General features: G+C 38.5%; 2 protein-coding genes and 2 non-coding genes across 6 annotated transcripts; 1 reads left to right on the plus strand and 3 right to left on the minus strand.

The window, feature by feature from the left end:
* Positions 1-1,597: 1,597 nt before the first annotated feature.
* On the minus strand, positions 1,598-1,670 carry trnar-acg (transfer RNA arginine (anticodon ACG)). The gene has a single exon. It is a non-coding gene; the product is annotated as a tRNA-Arg (tRNA).
* A 1,219-nt stretch (positions 1,671-2,889) lies between these two features.
* Positions 2,890-2,962, minus strand: trnam-cau (transfer RNA methionine (anticodon CAU)). The gene has a single exon. It is a non-coding gene; the product is annotated as a tRNA-Met (tRNA).
* Positions 2,963-3,562: 600 nt separating this feature from the next.
* On the plus strand, positions 3,563-9,893 carry nasp (nuclear autoantigenic sperm protein (histone-binding)). 3 transcript variants are annotated; one of them, XM_053321898.1, is made up of 16 exons: positions 3,563-3,696; positions 4,132-4,176; positions 4,266-4,379; positions 5,158-5,238; positions 5,459-5,565; positions 5,908-6,174; positions 6,223-6,342; positions 6,581-6,645; positions 6,736-6,806; positions 6,930-7,003; positions 7,216-7,404; positions 7,511-7,683; positions 7,842-7,952; positions 8,044-8,118; positions 9,042-9,173; positions 9,696-9,893. In XM_053321898.1, the coding sequence occupies exons 1-16, from the start codon at positions 3,659-3,661 to the stop codon at positions 9,732-9,734; spliced, it is 1,701 nt and encodes a 566-aa protein (XP_053177873.1). In that variant the 5' UTR covers positions 3,563-3,658; the 3' UTR covers positions 9,735-9,893. The 3 variants fall into 3 exon arrangements, with proteins under 3 accessions (XP_053177873.1, XP_053177871.1, XP_053177872.1); XM_053321896.1 differs by lacking the exons at positions 5,908-6,174; positions 6,223-6,342; XM_053321897.1 differs by lacking the exons at positions 5,908-6,174; positions 6,223-6,342; positions 9,042-9,173.
* Positions 9,894-10,607: 714 nt separating this feature from the next.
* On the minus strand, positions 10,608-17,764 carry ccdc17 (coiled-coil domain containing 17). Its single transcript, XM_053323016.1, has 15 exons — positions 17,567-17,764; positions 16,907-17,011; positions 16,311-16,379; positions 15,904-16,027; positions 15,666-15,804; positions 15,128-15,247; positions 14,831-14,967; positions 13,743-13,865; positions 13,313-13,464; positions 13,077-13,162; positions 12,271-12,486; positions 11,825-11,960; positions 11,322-11,408; positions 11,032-11,142; positions 10,608-10,736 (listed from the first exon to the last, which is right to left on the minus strand). Exons 1-15 carry the CDS (start codon positions 17,762-17,764, stop codon positions 10,608-10,610), a joined length of 1,932 nt encoding a protein of 643 aa, XP_053178991.1.
* Between the last annotated feature and the right edge of the window lie 2,175 nt (positions 17,765-19,939).

Raw genomic sequence — 19,939 nt, forward strand, 5'->3', positions numbered from 1 at the left:
TTTGGTTTTGTCGGTACAGAACAGAACAGATAATGGATGGATCAGGGTAGGGTGGAGTAGGTTGATAATCTACGATAACAGAAAATGAATGAATTAGTTTCAAATCAATCAATAAACATTTTCTTCAAAAGATTTCTAAATAAATGTGAATGTACAAATGTAAGTAATAATTCAAATTAACTTAAGTCTCATTTGTTACATTAACTGAAAGTATTACAGTACATTTTTCAATCATTTAATTACTCCATAAATAATATATATAGGCAATAAAGTAAATCACTTAAATCATGATACAACCAATTCAACTTAATTTACTTTGCCTACAAATTTCACAAAATATCCACAATTGCAATTTGATTTCCCCTACCAGTTGCGTCCTTCGGTCAACCAACAGTTGCGGTCGTGTGTGAGGTAAGAGGGCCTGACTGAAAGTGCAGACAAACATTTCAAACCTCCTGGGTGTGCAGCAGGTGAATGTGGTCCACTTCCTGTTCCTGTTCCTGATTATTTTGGTATTTTGGCTCTGGGGTCGCCCTCTGCAGGTTTGGAGGGATAGGGTTCTTTTTTCCTTTTTCTTTTCCTTCTCAGTTGACACAACAAGCAGTGATAGTTTTATTTAATATTTTTTTGGTATTCGTATCATACATGAGCTGTTTCTATCCTTGCTGTTTATTTTATTTGTGTATTATTCACATGACACTGCATTTTACTGCTATTTCCAGTGAAATGCTAAACTGTATTTTGATGTCTCAGTACATGTTCTCTGTGCAATGACAGTAGAGTGAATCTATTGTCTAATGCTTATGTCAGTTTATGTCCCACTTGAGACAAAGAGGCTCCTTCAAGCAAGTATTTACTCAAGTATTATAGGCTACTAAAGTAGTTTCAGTTTATGCTAATTCAAATGCTTTTTTTTTTTTTTTTTTTTACCTGTAACTGATAAAATATTGAAGATTGTTATGGCAAAAGTGGACACTCTCAGCCGACTGTACATAGCTAATCTTCTCATGTGACGCTAATCAGCCAATCAAATCCGTGCATTTGGACACGCGGAGAGACTCCACTGTCAGTGAGAATCACGTGGAGAAAAAAGTTAATGTGTGTTGAGATGTTTTGTTATAAAGTTATTACATGTGAGATTAAGTTTATGGTTGAAGTTTAAGTTCAGTTCCAGTAAAGAGGAAAGGAATTATTATTATTATTATTTGTTTTTCTAAAATTACGCATTTTATTTAAGAAGCACAATCAAAAGCTTTCTGTAATGCCCTTTATTTTAAATGCCATCTTTATCTGATATATGAGAAAATTGTATTTATCTTATTCTTTATTTTATTTATTTTATAATTTATTTGAATCCCACAATTTAAATACTAATAAATGTTGTTGCCATATTATAGCATTCGGCTGTATGTATTTGACAGTCTACTACAATCTACCCACTAGATGAAGATGCTGATGTAACTACATTGCTACTTCAAGTTACTGAAAATACAACATGATGGCAAGGAATACGGTAGTATTTATAACTTGTTTCAGTGTAGGGAATGCCTCTAGTCTAAAAACATAACCTGAACCCCGAAAGATAAATAAAAAATTTCGAGCTAGCCAGGAGTCGAACCTAGAATCTTCTGATCCGTAGTCAGACGCGTTATCCATTGCGCCACTAGCCCACGTGACAATGTGCTCCTTTTTCTCCTTTTTATAACTAAGATTCGACAAAATTATACAATACGTGCAGTGGTTTATGATAAAATACGATATTACTTTATAAGTGCCACGATGAGGAATTTGCATTGTTACAGCAGCAGTGGACAGCAGTAGCCTATAGAATATAAGAGCAGCAATAAGAAAAAGCAAAGAACAATAAGTACAAAAGCAATAAGAGCAATAATAGTCAAAATATGTAATACAATTAATCGTGAGATTATTTACAAGAGTAATATTGGTAACGAGTGGTAATATACCAGAGGTGATATTCTTATTGCACAGATTAAGGTGAAATAAATATTTATGTAGCCTATAATATATGAATATTGCACACAATTGAAATTATTAGTATTGTCCGTATACATGAAATACCAATTTTGCAGAGTATTTGACATTAAAGTGCAGTGTGTCCAATTGTCCAGGTCACGTTTTTGTGAAAACACGTTGCTGTTTAAACATTGTGTAGCGTTCCCACCATGTCTATGGGCGTAACAACATGAGATGACTCACTCACTGTAAATCAAATTTACCTAAGGGTACAATAAATTATCTGAATCTGAATCTGAATCTGAATCAAAGCCAGCCCGCAATGTCCCCTTTTAGCCAGCAGTTGTCGTGGTCGGACGTTGTAACGACTTGACTGATTGTTGTGGGAGACGTGAAATCAGTGGAACATGTGCGCCACCTGCTGGTCATTAATAGCCATAGAGTCATATAATAATTGGTTTTTACTCATATAATATGCAGACTTCTGTCATCATTATATAAACTTGAACAATGCCTGTGCACATGTTACATCCAGTGTAAATAAATGGACGGTCTTGTTTTATTTTTCCTGTTAGCTGAGAAGAGAAACATGATACATGTGTGTACTGATACTGTATCTAACCATGTTTTTGTTTGTTTTTTTGGTTTGTTTTTGTTTTTAAATAATTTGACAAAAAGGTGTATCTCCCTGAGGTTACCCCCACCAAGACGCCCAACTAAACTAGTTGTTAGTCTGTTTTTCAACATATTACGACTGATATAGGCCAACCTCAAAAAGCACAAGACTGTATTTACAAATATTATATTTTGAATTCCGTGCTTTCAGCAAGTGATGAAATCGATCATACCAACATAAGAAAACTGGTATATTTAAATTATTTCCCAAAATGCCACAAAAAAAAGATGTAAAACATGTGCCCCGTGTGAGGCTCGAACTCACGACCTTCAGATTATGAGACTGACGCGCTGCCTACTGCGCCAACGAGGCTCTGAAACTCACTGCTGGCGCCGGCATTTATAAATGTACCTAGTATAGTTAGTGTTATTGCAAATTATGTGTTTCATTTAGGAGGTCATTATATGCTTTAAAACAGCAAAGGAGCGGTCGACATTCAATCTAAGCTGAGCACCATTCATTTTCTCATTATTTACTACGTCATCGTCATTATTTTGAGATAGTTTCTCATTATTTTGAGATGGGTTCCAATCCTTTGAGATACTAAGTCATTATTTTGAGATAGTTTCTCATTATTTTGAGACATTAAGTCATCATTTTGAGAAAGTTTCTCATAATTTGACTTACAGGATCTTTTTTTCATCACACTGGCGAAAATAGGCTTCAATAATGATGGGATATTTTCATATTGCTGTATTGGTACTTTTATTTAAGAAAAGCATAATATAAGATCTGAATATTTTTTCACCACTGATGTGTACATGTGTATGTAAATTTCAACTTATCTTTCCTTTCCCACGACCCCTGAACGCACCGCGAACCCTGCTGCTGCGGCCCCTTTAACAACAATCTCCCGCGTCCCAAGTTAAGCGGAAATAGAAAGCCTTTCTATTCTCTATTTAAGCGCGCCAACAAAGACACACTAGGTCCAAGCTGTACTCCATCCACGCCACTGTTACACCGACAGCTTTGTGTCTGCCTGTACGTCTCTACTGTCCTCCTGAAAGCATGCCAGAGGAAACATCCGCCGCGTCCAGCTCCGGGAGGTAAAACACCCCTCTTGCAAATGCTTCACTGTAGTCACTAAAATGGGGAAAACACAGCTGAGCTAAGCTAGCCCGTAGCTTGATAACACGGCTGCTCCAATCCGACCTTGTTTGATAAGTATTTGTTGACGTGTATCTCTCGGTTATGCAAAACGTGCAGCAAAAGCAAATGAGAGTAGCTATTAAAGTTGACCGGCGTGTCTAATGGTGTGCAATTAACACTTTTAACAGATATCTTTTAATACAGTGGCAAGCTAGTTTGCTAACAACCACACGGTGCTAACAACAATAAAACAGCCGGATGTTAAGTGAGTAGTACACTATTAACCATCTAAGTGCGCCTGTGTGTCAGATTCAGGGCAGTTAACTTGCAATGCTCTCGACTGAACTCCCTTTTTTTCCTTCCTAGTAATAATCTCGTCACTTTTTTTGCAGTATTGAGGAAAAGCCATGCTCCTCTTCAGCAGCTGCAGCAGACAGGTGAGCATGTGAACTCTGCTGCCTCTCTTCCAGATCCTATTAGACTTTTTAGATATATTCATACATGCATTGTTTCATTTTTTTTGCAGCTCTGTTGATGTCATGGAGGAGGCAAAGAAACTGATAGGCACAGGAAACAGGCATCTAGTGATGGGAGATGTTGTTTCTGCTGTCAGTGTTTTCCAGGACGCCTGCGGCATGTTGTGAGTTTTTTTGTTTTGTTTTCCAAGTCACTCTCTTCCTCTGTAATAATCACTCCTGTTCATACTAGCTTGTGAAATACCCCTTTTTGAATATACTGTTCATGTAGCCCATACAATTAAAAATGTGTCTATATGAGGCTTCAGTAGTCTGAGTTATCCACATCATGTGCATATCTGATCAATATTGACCTACTCAAGGGACTGCAGATGAACAGTATCTATAAGCTCTGGTACAGTACATCAAATGGTAATGTTTGACAGTGTACATGGTCCCAATAAACATTACTACCACATTTTAGTATTTATAGCATCAGAGCCCGTCTTTGTGTTTCCCTGTTGAACTGCTGTGGATGTATAGTAATGAAAAGACAGACTTTAGCAATAAAAAGTCTGTTGTGCTCGGTGACTAAAGCTTCATATTGGCTTTTTTTAATATGAAACTTTATACAAACTCTTGATACACTTATGCACAGAAAGAGCGCTGTTGATTCACTTGCATTGGAAGTGCATTATGAAGGGATCTTATGTTCCAGTATGCATAAAAACAATGATTATGGCAAACCTTTTTCATTGTTAATATAGGCAATTGTGAACCTATCCTTAATGATTCAATTATTTTTATGTCTGCTTTCTGAAGTTTTATTGGACTGCATACTGAAATGAGGTTCAATCATACTTAAACGTGGTTGTTTTCCGCTAGTTGTGTTTTGATAATGTAACTTTAAGCTGCTCTGTCTCTATCTTCATAACCATAATACTTGTGATGTCTGTCTGTCAGGGCTGAAAGGTATGGTGACACTGCAGATGAGTGTGGTGAGGCCCTTTTCCTGTGTGGGAAGTCCCTGCTGGAGCTTGCCAGGTAACCAAGTTAATCTGAATTATTTCACTGTAAGACTGATTCTAAGTTGATTAAAGTTTCCTAAACTGACAATGATACAGAAGCTTTCAGTATGGCATTTTCCCAGTGTCATAAGTCCTTTCACTGACTAAATTAAGTTGGGTTTAGAGAACTCTCTCTAGTAATGAGTGCCTTTTTGGTAACTTTGGGTAACCTGATTTGTCTCTTGTGTTTTGGTTAGGATGGAGAACACTGTCCTCGGTAATGCCCTGGAGGGAGTCCCAGAGGAATCTGAGGAAGAGGAGCAACCTAACAACCCAAATATTGAGAGTGCCAACAACCTCGATGGTCAGTATCAGAAGTATTCCTAAATATCACGACGGATTGCCTGATACAATTTTGAGCACTTTAAATAACTAACTTGTTGTTTTGTCAGTGATTACAATTTCCCACTCAGTTGACACTCCAATACAGTAGTCTAAGATATGTGTGTTTCTCATATTAGCTTTGCTGCTGTTTTCCTATTGTGGTATGATGGCTCAAACACATCAAATTGAATTTCATCTAATCACAAATGAACACAGCAGCATTTAATTCAAATCATGAGTTGAAAGATCAGGCTAATTTCATTCTCAGAAAAACTCAGCAAACTTATTTAGAAATGATTTTTCACATGCCACTCTGGTGCAGAAAAAACTAGAGATGAGCTACGAAAGCAGGTATACGATGCAATGGCAGAGGAGGAAAAGAGTGCGGAGGGTGATACCAAGCCGGCGTCAGAGGACGGGAAGAGCAGCATTGAAGTAAAAAAGGAGAATGGTGTGGCAAAATCCCCGGCCAAACATGCTGTTAATGGATCAGACAAACCCTCCTCTTCATCTGCGAACGGGGAAGAGAAGACTACAGTCCAGGAAGCCAAAGTGAATGGAGTTGAGAAGAGCCCTGGTGCTGCGGACAGTGTTGGGAAAGGTCCTGATGGGTCTTCTGGAAAAGAAACTGCGACAGAGAAGAAAGATGAAGATTCAAAAGAGCAGAATGGGGAGAAGACGGAGGCAAAGCTAGAGAAGGGAGAAGACGAGGAGTCCAAACCAGAGGGTGAACAGGACGAGGAGGAACCAGAGGGCAGTAGTTCTTCGGATACATGGCACTGTTTGCATTAATGGGTGCAACAAAAGCGGGACTTATTGATACAGTTCACATGTATGGGTGTTTATAAAAGGTGAAGGGAAAAGCACCAGAGCAAGTTTAAACTGCACTTGTGGGAACTTTTTTTTTGTGCATGTTTGATTTTATTATTGAGATCATTTGCACTGTGGGAAGACATTTATCTCGCTGTGTAGTAATTCTGCGGTGCCTTCCACAGATGATGATGACGACGACGATGATGATGATGACGATGATGAGGATGGAGAGGCAAATGGTGAAAAGGTGAGCTTTCACAACACATGGAAATCTCTTGAAATTGGATTGAAAATACAAAGGTGTGGTTTTAATGTATGCCGTCTCTGCTTTTTTTAGGAAGAGGAAGAAGTTGGAAACTTGCAGTTGGCCTGGGAGATGCTGGAGGTAGCTAAAGTCATCTACAAAAGGTAACATTGCAAGATGAAGTTGCTGATGAATTCATAACTGCTCAAGGATCAAAGAGTGCATTTGCTGTTTGTAGATAGTTTGAGGCCTTTAAGTGTATATTTCCTATCTTTGAATCTACACAGGAAGGAAGGCAAAGATGATCAGCTAATGGCAGCCCAGGCATATCTGAAACTTGGAGAAGTCAGTGCTGAATCAGGTAAGTTTGCTTTCATTGTACCCAGTTGCTTGTCCCCACACTTGTCAGACCTCCAAATTAGGGAGAGGTGTCTGAAAATATCTAACTTTGTGAAACTGACAGTCACATCCACTTGCTTCAATGATTTGCTAGACTTGCAGAGTATTATCAGACTATTATCCAGCATACTTTCTGCATCTATCCAAACTTGACTTTCCTGTTACTTCTGCCAGGTAACTATCCCCAAGCACTAGACGACTTCCAGGAATGTCTCACCCTGCAACTGAAGCACCTGCCTGCTCACAGTCGTCTGCTGGCTGAGACTCACTACCATGTCGCCACTACGCTGTGCTACATGGATCAGTACAGCCCAGCCATCCAACACTACAACAGCTCCATAAAGGTCATCGAGACACGCCTGGGTAAGTCTACACAGGGTGGTATTTCTCTGTGTGAGTACTGAATTTATCCTGTATACTTCTCTATCATGATGTTGTGCTGATCCCACTCACTGTCTTGTGTACGTAGCCATGCTGCACAAGGCGATAGATGCAGCAGAGGGTGCCGATGCAGCAGCGGAAGAGAAGAAAGAGATAGAAGAGCTGAAGCGGCTTCTGCCTGACATCAAGGAAAAAGTGGAGGATGCAAAGGAAAGCCAGAGAACAGCCAGCGCTGCCTCCCATGCCATCCAGCAGACACTAGTAGGTTGACAGGACAAAATAAAACTTTTTTTTTTTTTTTTAGAGCATGAATGTATTCATATTTTGGATTGCAAGCCATGTTTAAAAGCAGGATACTATGTATGAAAGAGCAAGTTGATGCAGCCTTGGCTCTTTGGTAACTGACTAACCTCTTTCAGGGTGGAGCCTCAACTTCCTCAGCATTCCCATGTGAAAACGGTGGCCCGTCATCTTCATCATCGTCATCTGCGTTTGCAACACCATCATCTGCATTTGCAACAGTCAGCAAGGTAAGGAAGCACTTTGTATTGCATATAGATCTTAAAACGTAAACTGATCCGCTGCCCAAAAAAAATCACAAACCCAACATTTGTATCTTAGATCGCAGTTAAATCATCTGACAGCGCCTCGTCTTCCAAAGCTGCGTCCGACATCTCCCACCTCGTCAGGAAAAAGGTAAGACTCTAATCTCCTCATGACTGTTTCCACTAATCGTCTTGAACTCTGCAAATTTTATCTGACAGATCAGCAGCAGAAGTCTACCCAAGAATCTGGATGATTGAGATTTTAACTTGGCAGAATAAAAGCTAATGTTTCCTTTTCACAATAGTTTAAGCAAAGAAAATTTCACAATTCCGTACTGGAGCCATAATCTGTACTGAAACTGGCCTTTTTATTGCTTGCTTTATGTTGCAAGGTGTGCTAGCCTGCTCTGAGTTGTGCGTTCAGACAGAAAGCAAATTTTCTCCCTGTTTATGTGACTTTCATCACTGGCTCAAATATCCACTTTACACACCAGATGCAAATGTATTTGTCAACTGTTATCAGCCTTTAATTTGACTCTGAAGGTTTATGATGCACATCTATAAAGTCTGGTAAAAGTGCAAATTTGTTCAAGTGAAAACCATTCATGATGCCCCGGCCAAACTCGCATCTTTCCACTGACTGTGTACATGATCAGGCCACCTCCTAAAATTCGCCTTCCTTTTCAGTCTGAACACACTTCAGGATGTCATGGCTTTCTGTGAATGTCAATCTTTAGCTGGTGTGTAGCTGTTGCGGTCTTTGCTCTGAGATTTTTGTTCAGTGAATTGTAGTTGTGGTGTGTGTGTAGGTGACTGTGTTGTGGTAGAGCTTGATACTAGACATTAAACTGTGATCTGGGCTGTGTGCATGATGAATTAAACTGTGTGAACTTGACAACTGTAATTGGTGAGCGGCTTCTTAGTGTCAACTTTGATTTCAGTTTCCCTTCTTCTGAATATTACCCTCCAAAGGTTGTTTGCATGGAATACAGTTGTGTATAGCGGCCTTCAGTCTTCTCTTCCCTTCCCTCCCCCTTTTTATTTATTTTTTTTGTCATGGTTGTTTCTACACAGAGGAAACCAGAGGAGGAGAGCCCAGTAAAGGACACTGAAGCTAAGCAGGCGAAACAGGAAGCCACAGTTAATGGCAGTGGGGACTCTAGTGCCAGCAACGGCAATGGAGTCCAGGAGGAAAAATCACAGGAGGCGAGTCCATATAAAGAGACTACTTCTAGGGTAGATCAGTCACATCTCAACTTGTGTTCAGCTTGTTTTCCAGCTTGGGAATCTGTAAAAATGGATGGAAGTTGAGAGGAATCATTTTTGTAATGTGGTGTTAAAGTCTGTATGGGTTCACATGATGAAACCTATATATGACGGTCTGTAGCTGGGACCTTCTGGCTGGTAAAAGTGTAGAGGAAAGACCTAACGGTGACCCTACAGGTGAAAATCTCATACTGTTTAGTCCCAGACAACCCAACTACTTTGCAGTCTCAGGAGTTTAAGTTACTGCTGTCTTCAGTGGTGACACTATAATCAGAACAAACTTCTTGCATCATTTACAGTTCACATCTCTGTATAAAGTGAGATGGTGAGTTCTTACTGGAGCTACTCAATACAAACCAGCAACTGAACATTTTTCTCTTGACTGGAAGCAGGCAGAGCTTTCAGAGTTAAGCTCTCTGCAGTTAATTTAAATTGTTTTGTGTTGTCTTTTGTTCCCTGCAGCCTGCCAACCAGTCAGCCTCTGTCGGGTCTTCGGCGTGATGATCCTCACGTCTTTCCTGATCTTCGAAAACCAGCACAGCATGCCTGTCGAGCCCCTCCACCTTTCAACACTTTTGTTTTTGTAAATAAGATCCATTTTCATAGATTTGTCTGTCCAGTTTTGTATACTTGTAGTACAAAATAATAAAGAATTTGCAAAAGTAAGATTGTGTGTCACCAATTTTCCTTTTGACTTTCTATGAGCTCAAACATTATGCGTCAACTGCAGTTAAGTTGTGTAACTGTTAGTTTTATAGCATGTGACATCTGGAATGTGTCTCTAGTAAAATATTTATAGATAAATGAAAAAAGTTTAGAGTTTAGAGATTGTTTTTCCAAAGTCCTAATTTGAATCTAATTGTTTCATTTTCCATAACTTTTCTACTGAGTACTTCACCCCTGAAAGAGGTTGTACAGGACAAAAACAGCTGCAATGTTAGACCATTAAATTTAACATGAATCTGCCATTTCTGAAGATGATTACATCTATTAAAAAGCTGGTTTTCTTTTGACTTGTAAATTTAATATTCTGGGGTTTTGTGGGGGCATGTTTCAGTTCCCTTACATTAGTAGAGTAAACAAATGGAGATGTCAGTGATCATCATCCTAAAGGTACCACTGTACAACAATGTATTTTACTTCAACATACAATTTTTAATTTGAACACTGGGTTGTCAAATCCCTGTGCTCTTCCAACAGTGTATATATAAGACACCGTATATAAGCTCTGAATGTGGACCGCTGTATACCTCACCTATACATCACAAAGCAAGCTAAATATCTCCAGTCACTCATTTACACTTCTACTCCAAATAAATCATCTATTACGATGCAAAAGAAACTGCAACATCCTGCATTGTATTGATGTCTTTTTCAGCTCTGACTGGTCTCCTCTGGTGGGGGAGGGTCTTGGTGCTCAGTAAAAGGCAGGGGGGAGGATAATTGATCCACTCCAGATGACTGTGGAGGTGAAACAGGGATAGTCACAGGAAGAGTGGACACCTGTGTTGAGACACGAGACAAAACATCATGTTGAAGCATCTTGTTAAAGAAAAGCATATTATACCTACCTCCAATGCAAGATGGTTACATTCTTCCTCTGCCATATAGCATATAGTATTTACATTATTGTCATTGCTTAAAGATAACAGATCATCTGTACTGACAGACTTTAAATTACACTATGAGCTTCATTTATGACGAATTCCTTCAATAAACTGGTTTTCAACACAAAATACTTAAATTTAATCATTAAAAAAATATTTCTAGGAACCAGTGAAGGCCCTTCTTAACTTACCACAGCTGGATATTTATAGTGACTGGTGTTGCAGGGGTCAGGCATTGCCATAGTCTGCACGCCTCCATCTCGACCATTCACCAAACGTACACACAGCTCCATGTTGTCCACCTTAAGAAACACACCATGCAGTCAGGTCTGTAATTCACTGCCTTGTTCTTTCTAAACTAAAACATTGCTTTGGCTTTAAAAAACCCACTCAAATTGCTGCCTATATATAACATGTGACAGATAACACATGGATACAGCACTATGTATGTAATGTAGCAACTGGTTTCATGTCTTCTTACCTGAGGTATTGAGTTAATCTGAGCATGGTTTAAGGAGGGTCTGATAGGCAGCCTGCGCACTGGCGCCCTCCAGTGGCCACTACAGAGCTGTTGGTGAAGAGAAAATATTAACATGTTTTAAAAAAAGAGTATTGGGTGAGTCATATAGCAACAATAGATGACAGGTGCTTATTTTGAGGTAATTTTAGACTCATACTGAGATTAATGCTCAATCAATCAGTTTCCTTATTACCTATAAGAGGTTTACACTATTTTCTGTTTAAGTAAATCATTGATATGAAGTTACTATTATGAATAATGAATAAACATCAGCAGCATGATATCAATTAATTTTGCACCATCCTGCAAATTAGAGGCTGACCTACCTCATTTACAGATTGCAACAAGAACACACATACCACATTGCTTAGGCTACTGCAATAATCACACATTTTCATCAGTATAAAATTAATTTCCACATTTTTACAGCATTATATAGGCTGTGGTTAAATCCGCTTTCAGACCTGGTTGTGCTGGTCAAAGAGCTCCAGTTGTGTCCAGCCGCAAGACAGCAGTTTGAAGATCTCCTGGTTGGAAGGATCCAGGTCTGTCGCTGTCTGGACCTCCACCACCAGAGAGAGGGAGAGTGACGGCTGGATCCTACAGGGGGCAAGGGTTAGAGAGTCAATACACTATATTCTTGGAGAGTGCATATAATGTCATAAGTGCGTGTGATTTCCATTTGAGATATTGAGGTTGGAATCAAGAGTACATTTTGAGAAAGTACTGTACAATGACAGCAAATTTTATTGATGTATTTTCCATATTGAGAAACTTACTTAGTCACAGATTTTGGGAATAACCTCAATAATAACCTCATGATTTACCTATACTGAAATGTCTCCAGTAGATCCTGTAGATAATGTAAATATAACCAACACAGATCTCCTCTATAGGTGTTTCCCCCTACCTGGGTACAGGTTGTTTGACAGACAAAAGGGCGTAGTTTCCAGGTTGCAGGCTATGGGTGTATGGAAGGGACACTCCTGGCAAGCACTGTACGGGGGGCAGTGGAGTTGTTCGTCCCACTTCTTGGCCTTCGGAGTAGAGAGCTGCCAACAGGCGCAATGCCTTATGAGAGGCATCAACTCCCAGCACCAGGTCATAAAAAACCACAAAACCAGCTCTGGAAAACCAGAGATGATCTGTTACTCAGTGAGATACATCATTGACAGGATCAGTAGATGATTTGATGTAATTCACAGTCACTTTATTGCTACTTACTACTATAAGCTATATGAGTAAAATATACAGCCTGTTCTGAATAGTATCGAGGCAGCTTAATTGGCTAATTGAGACCAATATTTTTATGCAGTTGCTGCACACAGATTTTCTGCTTAGTATGGAAAGAGAGTTTTAGTTGTTTTGCTGGAGTTTTACAGATTTGGTTCCTGTCTAAAGTGTGCATGCAGGGTAAATCCAATATTCTTATTATTTAAATACATTTTGGGCTAAGTGTGTGTAATAACACACCGTTTTTGGTTAAATGCTTGTATTTATCACTAGTGAAATGCCGTATACCTGTTATATCCTTATGTTTCAGTAATTTTGTTATCAGCATGAATATAAAGGTCACTTAATGTAATTTTCCTAGTTAATACATTATAGTTGATGCAGTGTAAGTGCTTGTTTCCATTCATGGCTTGATATGAGCTCAGTGTGTATTCTGACATGTAAATGGCCTGTTTGGTGAACAGTGTTGAGGACTACACTGACCCAGGATCATAGGGTGCTGGACCTAGAGAGTCCAGGGGGTCCAGCATGCATCTTCCTGATGGAGAGGTGAAGGATCTGACCTCGAGCTGAGGCACAAAGAGAGATTTCTGAATCAATGTCATAAACAAACACTGGCAGTAAATTGTTATTGAGCAATCAGTCATCTAAGACTTTAAATGACATGACTGAAAGCAACTTTGACATTAGTCTGATTAGTTTGAGTTCATAAATTGTACCAGGGAGAAAGGCACATGCGTGTGGCTCTTGGGTTGGAGAGCAGCTGGAGGTCGAGGAGGTTGTCTTTCTTTGTTTCTTTCCATCTCTGCTTGTAGAGCAACAATCTGCTGGAGGGTTTCAGTCTGAATCAGCTCATGCTCAGTCCTCACTGCTGCTCCATAGCACAATAAAACACATCCTCTCTGAACAGTCATGGACTTGTTAGAAAGCAGGCAGGCAACATTTATATATACAGCAAAACAAGGTTACAGAGTGCTTTACAGTAAGGAGACAGAGGAAACAATGTATAAAATGAAGGGAAATAAGTGTATAAGCCACAAAGTGAAAGTAGTAAAATCAAGAAAAAGCCAATAAAAACTTTTTAAAGAAATGCACTGATTTGGCTTCTCTGAGACTGAATTAAGGAGAATTGGAGGAGCACTGTCCGACCTTCATAGTTATGACATTTCCTCCTGGCCAACTGGATCATGAGGATCTCCTCCTCCAGTCTTTGGTTCTCCTGCTCCACAGCCAGCAGCTCCTGGCTCGGATCCCGCAGATGATGCTTCACCTCTGGCCACAAGAACAGTGATGTGACTCAGGCCCAAACAATCATTTACCTTCAATTCTGTGTTATAAGTCTGGAGGTTGTACCAAATACTAAGGTTCCAATTATTGACTCATACCTTCTTTTGGTCTTATGGAACAACTGTGGAGTAAATTGTCTCTCAGTTTACATTACTTTGGGAGAAATGTATTGTTTGGAGTCACCAAATATGACAGTAATCATTGCTTTTAGTTTTACACTGATTTGTTAATTTGTTGACTAAACTGTATGTTCATACAGATCTTATTATATATTAGATATTGTTTCATTAACATATCCTGTCTGCTGCCATCTTTGCATCCTCTGTCTATATCCTGATGATATGAAACTATCAAAATATCCTACAGGCAAAATATTGTATTGCACTTTCATTATTACACAATGGCTAAAAAAGCTTCTCAAGCTGCTTGGCCACATAAAAAGCTGACATAAGCTGCAAAAGGCCACTTGCAAAATAGTATGAGACCAAGTTACCCTGTGTACGTTGTACTTTCTTATAAAATAATGAAGAAATGCTTATGTGTGATAGTATGCTGAAATAATTAACTATATACATACATATTTTTCTGCTTCTTGTAATGTTTTTGTTTTATGTCGTTATTGGGAAAACATGAAAATCTATACATATATTATTGCTGTATGTGTTTCAATAAAATGTATAGAAGGAAAAAACTTGTTTTGTTTGAATCAGACTCTTTGTAAATTGTTGCAATGCTCTAATCTGCAGTGTATTTTTCATTCACTGTGTTTTAAACTGATCATGTGAAAAGAAAATAATGAACTAGAATATCCTCATTATGGATTAAATGATTTTTTAGAGCAGAAAAATCAAGCTGATTAAATGTAATGAACAAAGACTATAAATTCTGCTCCACTTGGATACATTAACACAAACTACATATTTTCTCTTCATCGTCACTCGGATTCTTACTCTCTTTCTTACTGGTCTCGGTGGCTGTTGCTGGCTGGTTCCTCTCCAGACTTTGGGCTTCTTTCTGCAGGTTAATCATCTGTGCCACAATGGTTGGATCTGACCCACCTGACTGTATGTATGCCTGCCGCAGAGCTCTGCACCAGTGATAGATTTCAGTCAATACAGCCAGGCAGTACAGTCGATTGTATTCATATTCACATATAAACAACCTGTTTTTTTTATAACAGTAACAACATTTGATCTTGTTTTCTCCTTTCAGTAAAGTGGTTTTAAAATAAATCACTAGGTATATACTTTATCTGTGCAGAGAGAGGGCCATCCACAGAAGAAATGAGCTCATAGTTGTCATCATGATGCATCTTTTTATTCTCGCATGGAGCTGGCTGATCAGCAGGTACAGGGACCTCTTTTACACTAATAAGAAAAAGAGAAATAAAAACATTGTAGATCATCTAAATGAGATCATATTGTGGCCTCTATAAAAAAAAGTCACCCAGCCAGTATACCTCACAAGAGGAAATTCAATTTATTTGACCACAAATGTTGCAATGAGGAACTCCCCAGTTATAATGAAACACACAATTGATGCTCTGAGTCATCCAGCAGCTAGAAGAGAAGTGGTAGAGCACCATTTCTCTTTGAATGCCACATTTGTATTAGTGCAGCAAGTGATGATTTAAGTAAATCTTCAATTCTATTTGTAATATTTCTACACTTCTATCCAAAATCTTGAAATATTTGTACATCGTGGTATTGCTACTTTTAGTTAATCAAGAATGTAAATTATTTATTAGACCACCTTAAAGCCTGAAACTGGGTCATACACACTTACTGTAATGTGTGGAGTTGTTCAGCTAGTTGTTGCAGTGTTTCCTTGTTCCTCTCCTCCTGCTCTCTAAGCTCCATCAGCACGCTTACCTGAAGGGCCAACTCTGACACACAATACACACAACACAGTCCTAGAGCGATCTCTGACATTGATATCGAGTGTATATTTGATATGATTTCCCCCAATTTTCCACACAAAGGCAAAAGGGGATATTTAAGGTCTCAAGCAGCCTGTTCCTCACCTTCTTTCTGCTGCTCCAGCTGCTGATTTTGAGCATGTATCAGGGCCAGTTGGTGCTCGTGGAGAGCCGCCATTTCCCTCATCTCCTTCAGTCTCTCAGTGTGACCCAGCTGACGCCCACAAGCCTAAGAAATGTGTTTATAAGTGGATGGATTCATCCTCAGCATTGATTTTCAAACATCTTACACCCTGGAGCAAAATGACTCATTTCTTGTGCCACCTGGAGACCCACTATCATTGAAATGTAATCTTGTCTTGTATCTGTCTTCTCTCAGAGTGACCTGTGAATCATTCTAACACTTATGGCACCTTGACATGCTTTAAAATGTGAAATATACCATAGGCTGACTAGTACAGTAAAGGGGAAAAGATGTACAGAATGAGGAAAGAGACTGAGAGAGTAGTCACCTCAGTGTTGGTGCTCCTTTTTGACCAGTCTGGTAAAATTTCTTCAACTGACATTCTCAACTTGTGAAACTAAAAGTCAGAGAAGAGAGAATCAGTTTAAAATGCTTGTGCACATGTCTTTGTGAATCCATATACACCCTGTTTTCTTTGTTTTCTCTTCCAATGTGCATTGACTGACATGATTTAATGCATTTTTAATCAGAGACCAAGCAAGCAGTATATGGTCAAATGGGAAATAAAAAAGAACACAAAATCTTACCCCGATTCATCACTTTTGGGTTATTATGAATGAGATTTATTCACTTTTTACAGTACAATTCAGGACTTTTATAGGACTTTCATTTATTTATTTCCCATTTCTTCTATTATTCATTTCTTTTCTCTGCAAGGCTGCTGTATTTTAGTGTCCACGGTTACTTTTAGTGCCTAAAACATTTACACAGTAGTCTACTGTTTACTTAAACCATACTAAACCATAATGGCCCACTAGGAACTAACAGTAGATGGATAAAATTGTTTTTCAATTGTGTTTTGGATGTTGCATGTTTGTAGTGCAGGAGAAAAGAAGTCTGGTTTGTGCAGCAGTTCATTTTTACCTCTTCAGTGAGGTTTTGCAGAGCAGCACTCTCTTTTGCTTTTCCTGACTTTGGATCAGTATCAAAACTCCTCCAGCTGGTGATGTTCCTGTGCTGACCTCTCAGCTACACAAACACAAATACATGTACAATGTTTTCCCACTGCATCTGTTTTTTGAATGGCAGAGATGGCACATAAAATCAGTTTTAGACAGTTTAAGAGAACATCCACCTAAAACATACATACTATATAAATAATATTTAACTGTTACTGTTTATTAGGTAGACATGTACTACCTTATAACCCTTGTCGACACATAATAGTTAGAGGTTTGTTGATTCAGCTCTGTGGTGATTTTTGAGACCATAGTTAGTGGTGATATTGTAAAGATGTTTTCTTGAAGTCCAGATGAAAGGAGTATCTAACTTACGTATCATTTGATCGCTGAAAAGTGGGTGTGTCATATTGATTGTGTGTAATTCTCACATTCATGGCATGTTCACACATATTATGAAGTCTTATACAAATAAATAATACAGTTTTCTGAGCATCAACTGCAAGAATCATGAAATCTTCAAATCAATTGTATCAAAATCCCTTTTCTTAAAATGAAATAACTCTTCCTGCTACCACCTCATCCCTCCCTGCTCTCTCTTATTTCATCAGTATTACTGACTTACCTGTACAAGATCAGGGGTTCTTGTCTGTTTTGGGTGCACGTCTGCAGCGTTGCCTCTTATGAGAATTTCAGAGCTGTGACTTCGCACTTGAAAGTGTCGTACCTCACTCCCAATGCAGAAAAGTGCTTTGTGTTTCTCAAGCAGCCCAGTGGAACGAAACACCATGTTACAGGCTCCACAGATTAACTCTTTTTCCATTTGGTGTCCAAGCTAATATTTTTTAATAATTAAAAATGTTTGCAGGACTTAAGATACAAATAATGGATGCTTATTAGATTAATCGTCTATCTATAAACTGAAATATTGCAGGAATAACACTTAAAAATAAAAGTCCATGTAAAAATGTTGCAGAGAGATTTCTTGGAATGAACAGAAGAGTCAGTCCATAGGTTTGCTTTGTTTGCTTTGTTCCTTAATCACTGAGTTTCTGGCTCACGTTTGTTGGCAACTGTCACCATGCCACTGACCTTGTTGTAAGGGTGTGGTGAGTTCTTCTGAACTTGCCAGCCTACTTCTGTCTATTTGATAAGTAATATGTACTAATAGTGTATAGTATACCGTGTCTCAAAGTGTGTAAGGTTGACCGGCGGTGATTTTAAGCTTTTAAGAAGGAGGCATGAGATGGAAGTAAAATTGGAGCCTCCTTGGGCCTGTTCACCCTTTTGCCTGCTGAAGAGACAATCAAGAAAGAGGTGAGTACAACATTATTTCCTCAATTGATACACACAGATGAACAACTCCATATACACACAAAATATCCTGCCTTGCACAGTGACTACCACTGTAGTAACAATAGGGTTTTCATTTCCACACAGGCAGGATGGCAAGTCCTCCTGTGTTTCCCAGGCCCTGGAACTCCACATGGCAAGGACAAAAGATTAAAATGTTTGTTACTTCAATAAACCTTATCCCTAACATGTGTGTGCCTCTTATTCCAATGAACTGTTTGCATCAACAGAAATACACCATTCAATCAATCATTTAAGTAAATGAACCCCTGGTCTCCATTACAAAGTGTTATAATTTCAACATGTCTTGGCATTTATAAGACAACAAGACAAAACCCAAAGCCTAAAATGTACAAAAAGGCAGCTTGAATATGAATAGTTCTTATTATATGTGGAAAATTGAAGCAGATGTAATTATACCACAAGAGAGTCTTTGTTGTTTGGGGACACACACATTAACAATCCTCAGAAATAGCAACGATTAGTCTTGGTTAGCTTTAAAAACATTCTTGCATGAAGCATGTAATCAGTAGAATTTCTACATAATGTCATATTCATCTGGTATTTGTAATCTTAATTAGAAATTGCAAATCAATGCACAAATGCAAAAAAAAAAAAAAAAACCCATCAAGCTTATGGGCTAAATTTAAGAGAAACAGCCCCAAGCAAATAATACATAGGTACCATGCTGGTTTTGGCATAATGATTTAAAAGAAGATAAAAGGCTGTATTTGGTTTAATTGCATAACCAAAGCAAAACATATGACAAACATCTAGTTCTATAAAAGAAACACTTTGAGTGCTTTGATGACAGAATCCTGTTTGAATAAATGTGAACCTTGTCTCTTCTCTCTCTGTTAAATGAAACTGTCAGGGAGAATAATGGATTGAGGGTTTTAGTATCATCTTGCAGTGAATCAATACATTCAGTACATTCATGGACATTAGCTATTGACTTTTACTATTGTAAACATGAACTAGATCCTTTGGAAAAACTGCAGTGATTTCAACACACCTGCTGTTGTAAAAATGCTAATTATCAGCACAGACTAATTGAACATGACACTTCATTTTCTAAGCAGTACATGAATTTACAAGCAGCACTGTAATAGAGTATGATTTATTATAACTGACAAATGCTTTGATGTCACTCAAAGATGGAGTGCAGTGTGGGTTTTGTGTAAATACTTGCACCAAATTATACTAAAACTGTCAGAAAAGTTCAAATATGACCCATTCACTGTCTCTGTATATTTTCCTGTCTTGTCACATCAAAATTAGATTTCCCTCTCATTTATAGCTTTAGAGAAACCTGTAATTGGCTGTGCACAAAGCCAATTGCACAATAGTAATGCTTTATATTGTATGCATTACACCATCCATATGCTTTCTTTCACCCATTTGAATATTCATATTGTGCCTTTGATGTTTTCTTACCCTTGAGTGAGAGGCTAACTGCAGTGGAAGTCTGGCTCCGAAGCATCAGCAGTAAAGGCCTCGACCTCAGTGAGTATATTCACTGTGTTGTTTCAGTGTAATATTCACATAATAATCTGACTTTGATAAGAAATAACACAACAGCAAATCTGTCTAGTCAAAAGTGGACGGAATTATCATCAATCAATGATCTTGTCTGGTCTTATGT

This window comes from Scomber japonicus, chromosome 7 (assembly GCF_027409825.1).
Source record: "Scomber japonicus isolate fScoJap1 chromosome 7, fScoJap1.pri, whole genome shotgun sequence".
NCBI classification, from domain to species: Eukaryota; Metazoa; Chordata; class Actinopteri; order Scombriformes; family Scombridae; genus Scomber; species Scomber japonicus.

What these genes read in the sequence shown, in the direction of transcription:
- nasp (XM_053321898.1), top strand. Translation starts at nt 3,659, where the DNA reads ATGCCAGAGGAAACATCCGCCGCGTCCAGCTCCGGGAG. An exon ending in CAGGACGCCTGCGGCATGTT is followed by an intron (nt 4,380 to 5,157) that starts GTGAGTTTTTTT and finishes TCTGTCTGTCAG; the next exon opens with GGCTGAAAGGTATGGTGACA. An exon ending in AGAAGTCAGTGCTGAATCAG is followed by an intron (nt 7,004 to 7,215) that starts GTAAGTTTGCTT and finishes TACTTCTGCCAG; the next exon opens with GTAACTATCCCCAAGCACTA.
- ccdc17 (XM_053323016.1), bottom strand. Translation starts at nt 17,764, where the DNA reads ATGGAAAAAGAGTTAATCTGTGGAGCCTGTAACATGGTGTTTCGTTCC. An exon ending in GAACAACTCCACACATTACA is followed by an intron (nt 15,248 to 15,665) that starts GTAAGTGTGTAT and finishes TTTTCTTATTAG; the next exon opens with TGTAAAAGAGGTCCCTGTAC. An exon ending in TCTTTGACCAGCACAACCAG is followed by an intron (nt 11,409 to 11,824) that starts GTCTGAAAGCGG and finishes CTTCACCAACAG; the next exon opens with CTCTGTAGTGGCCACTGGAG.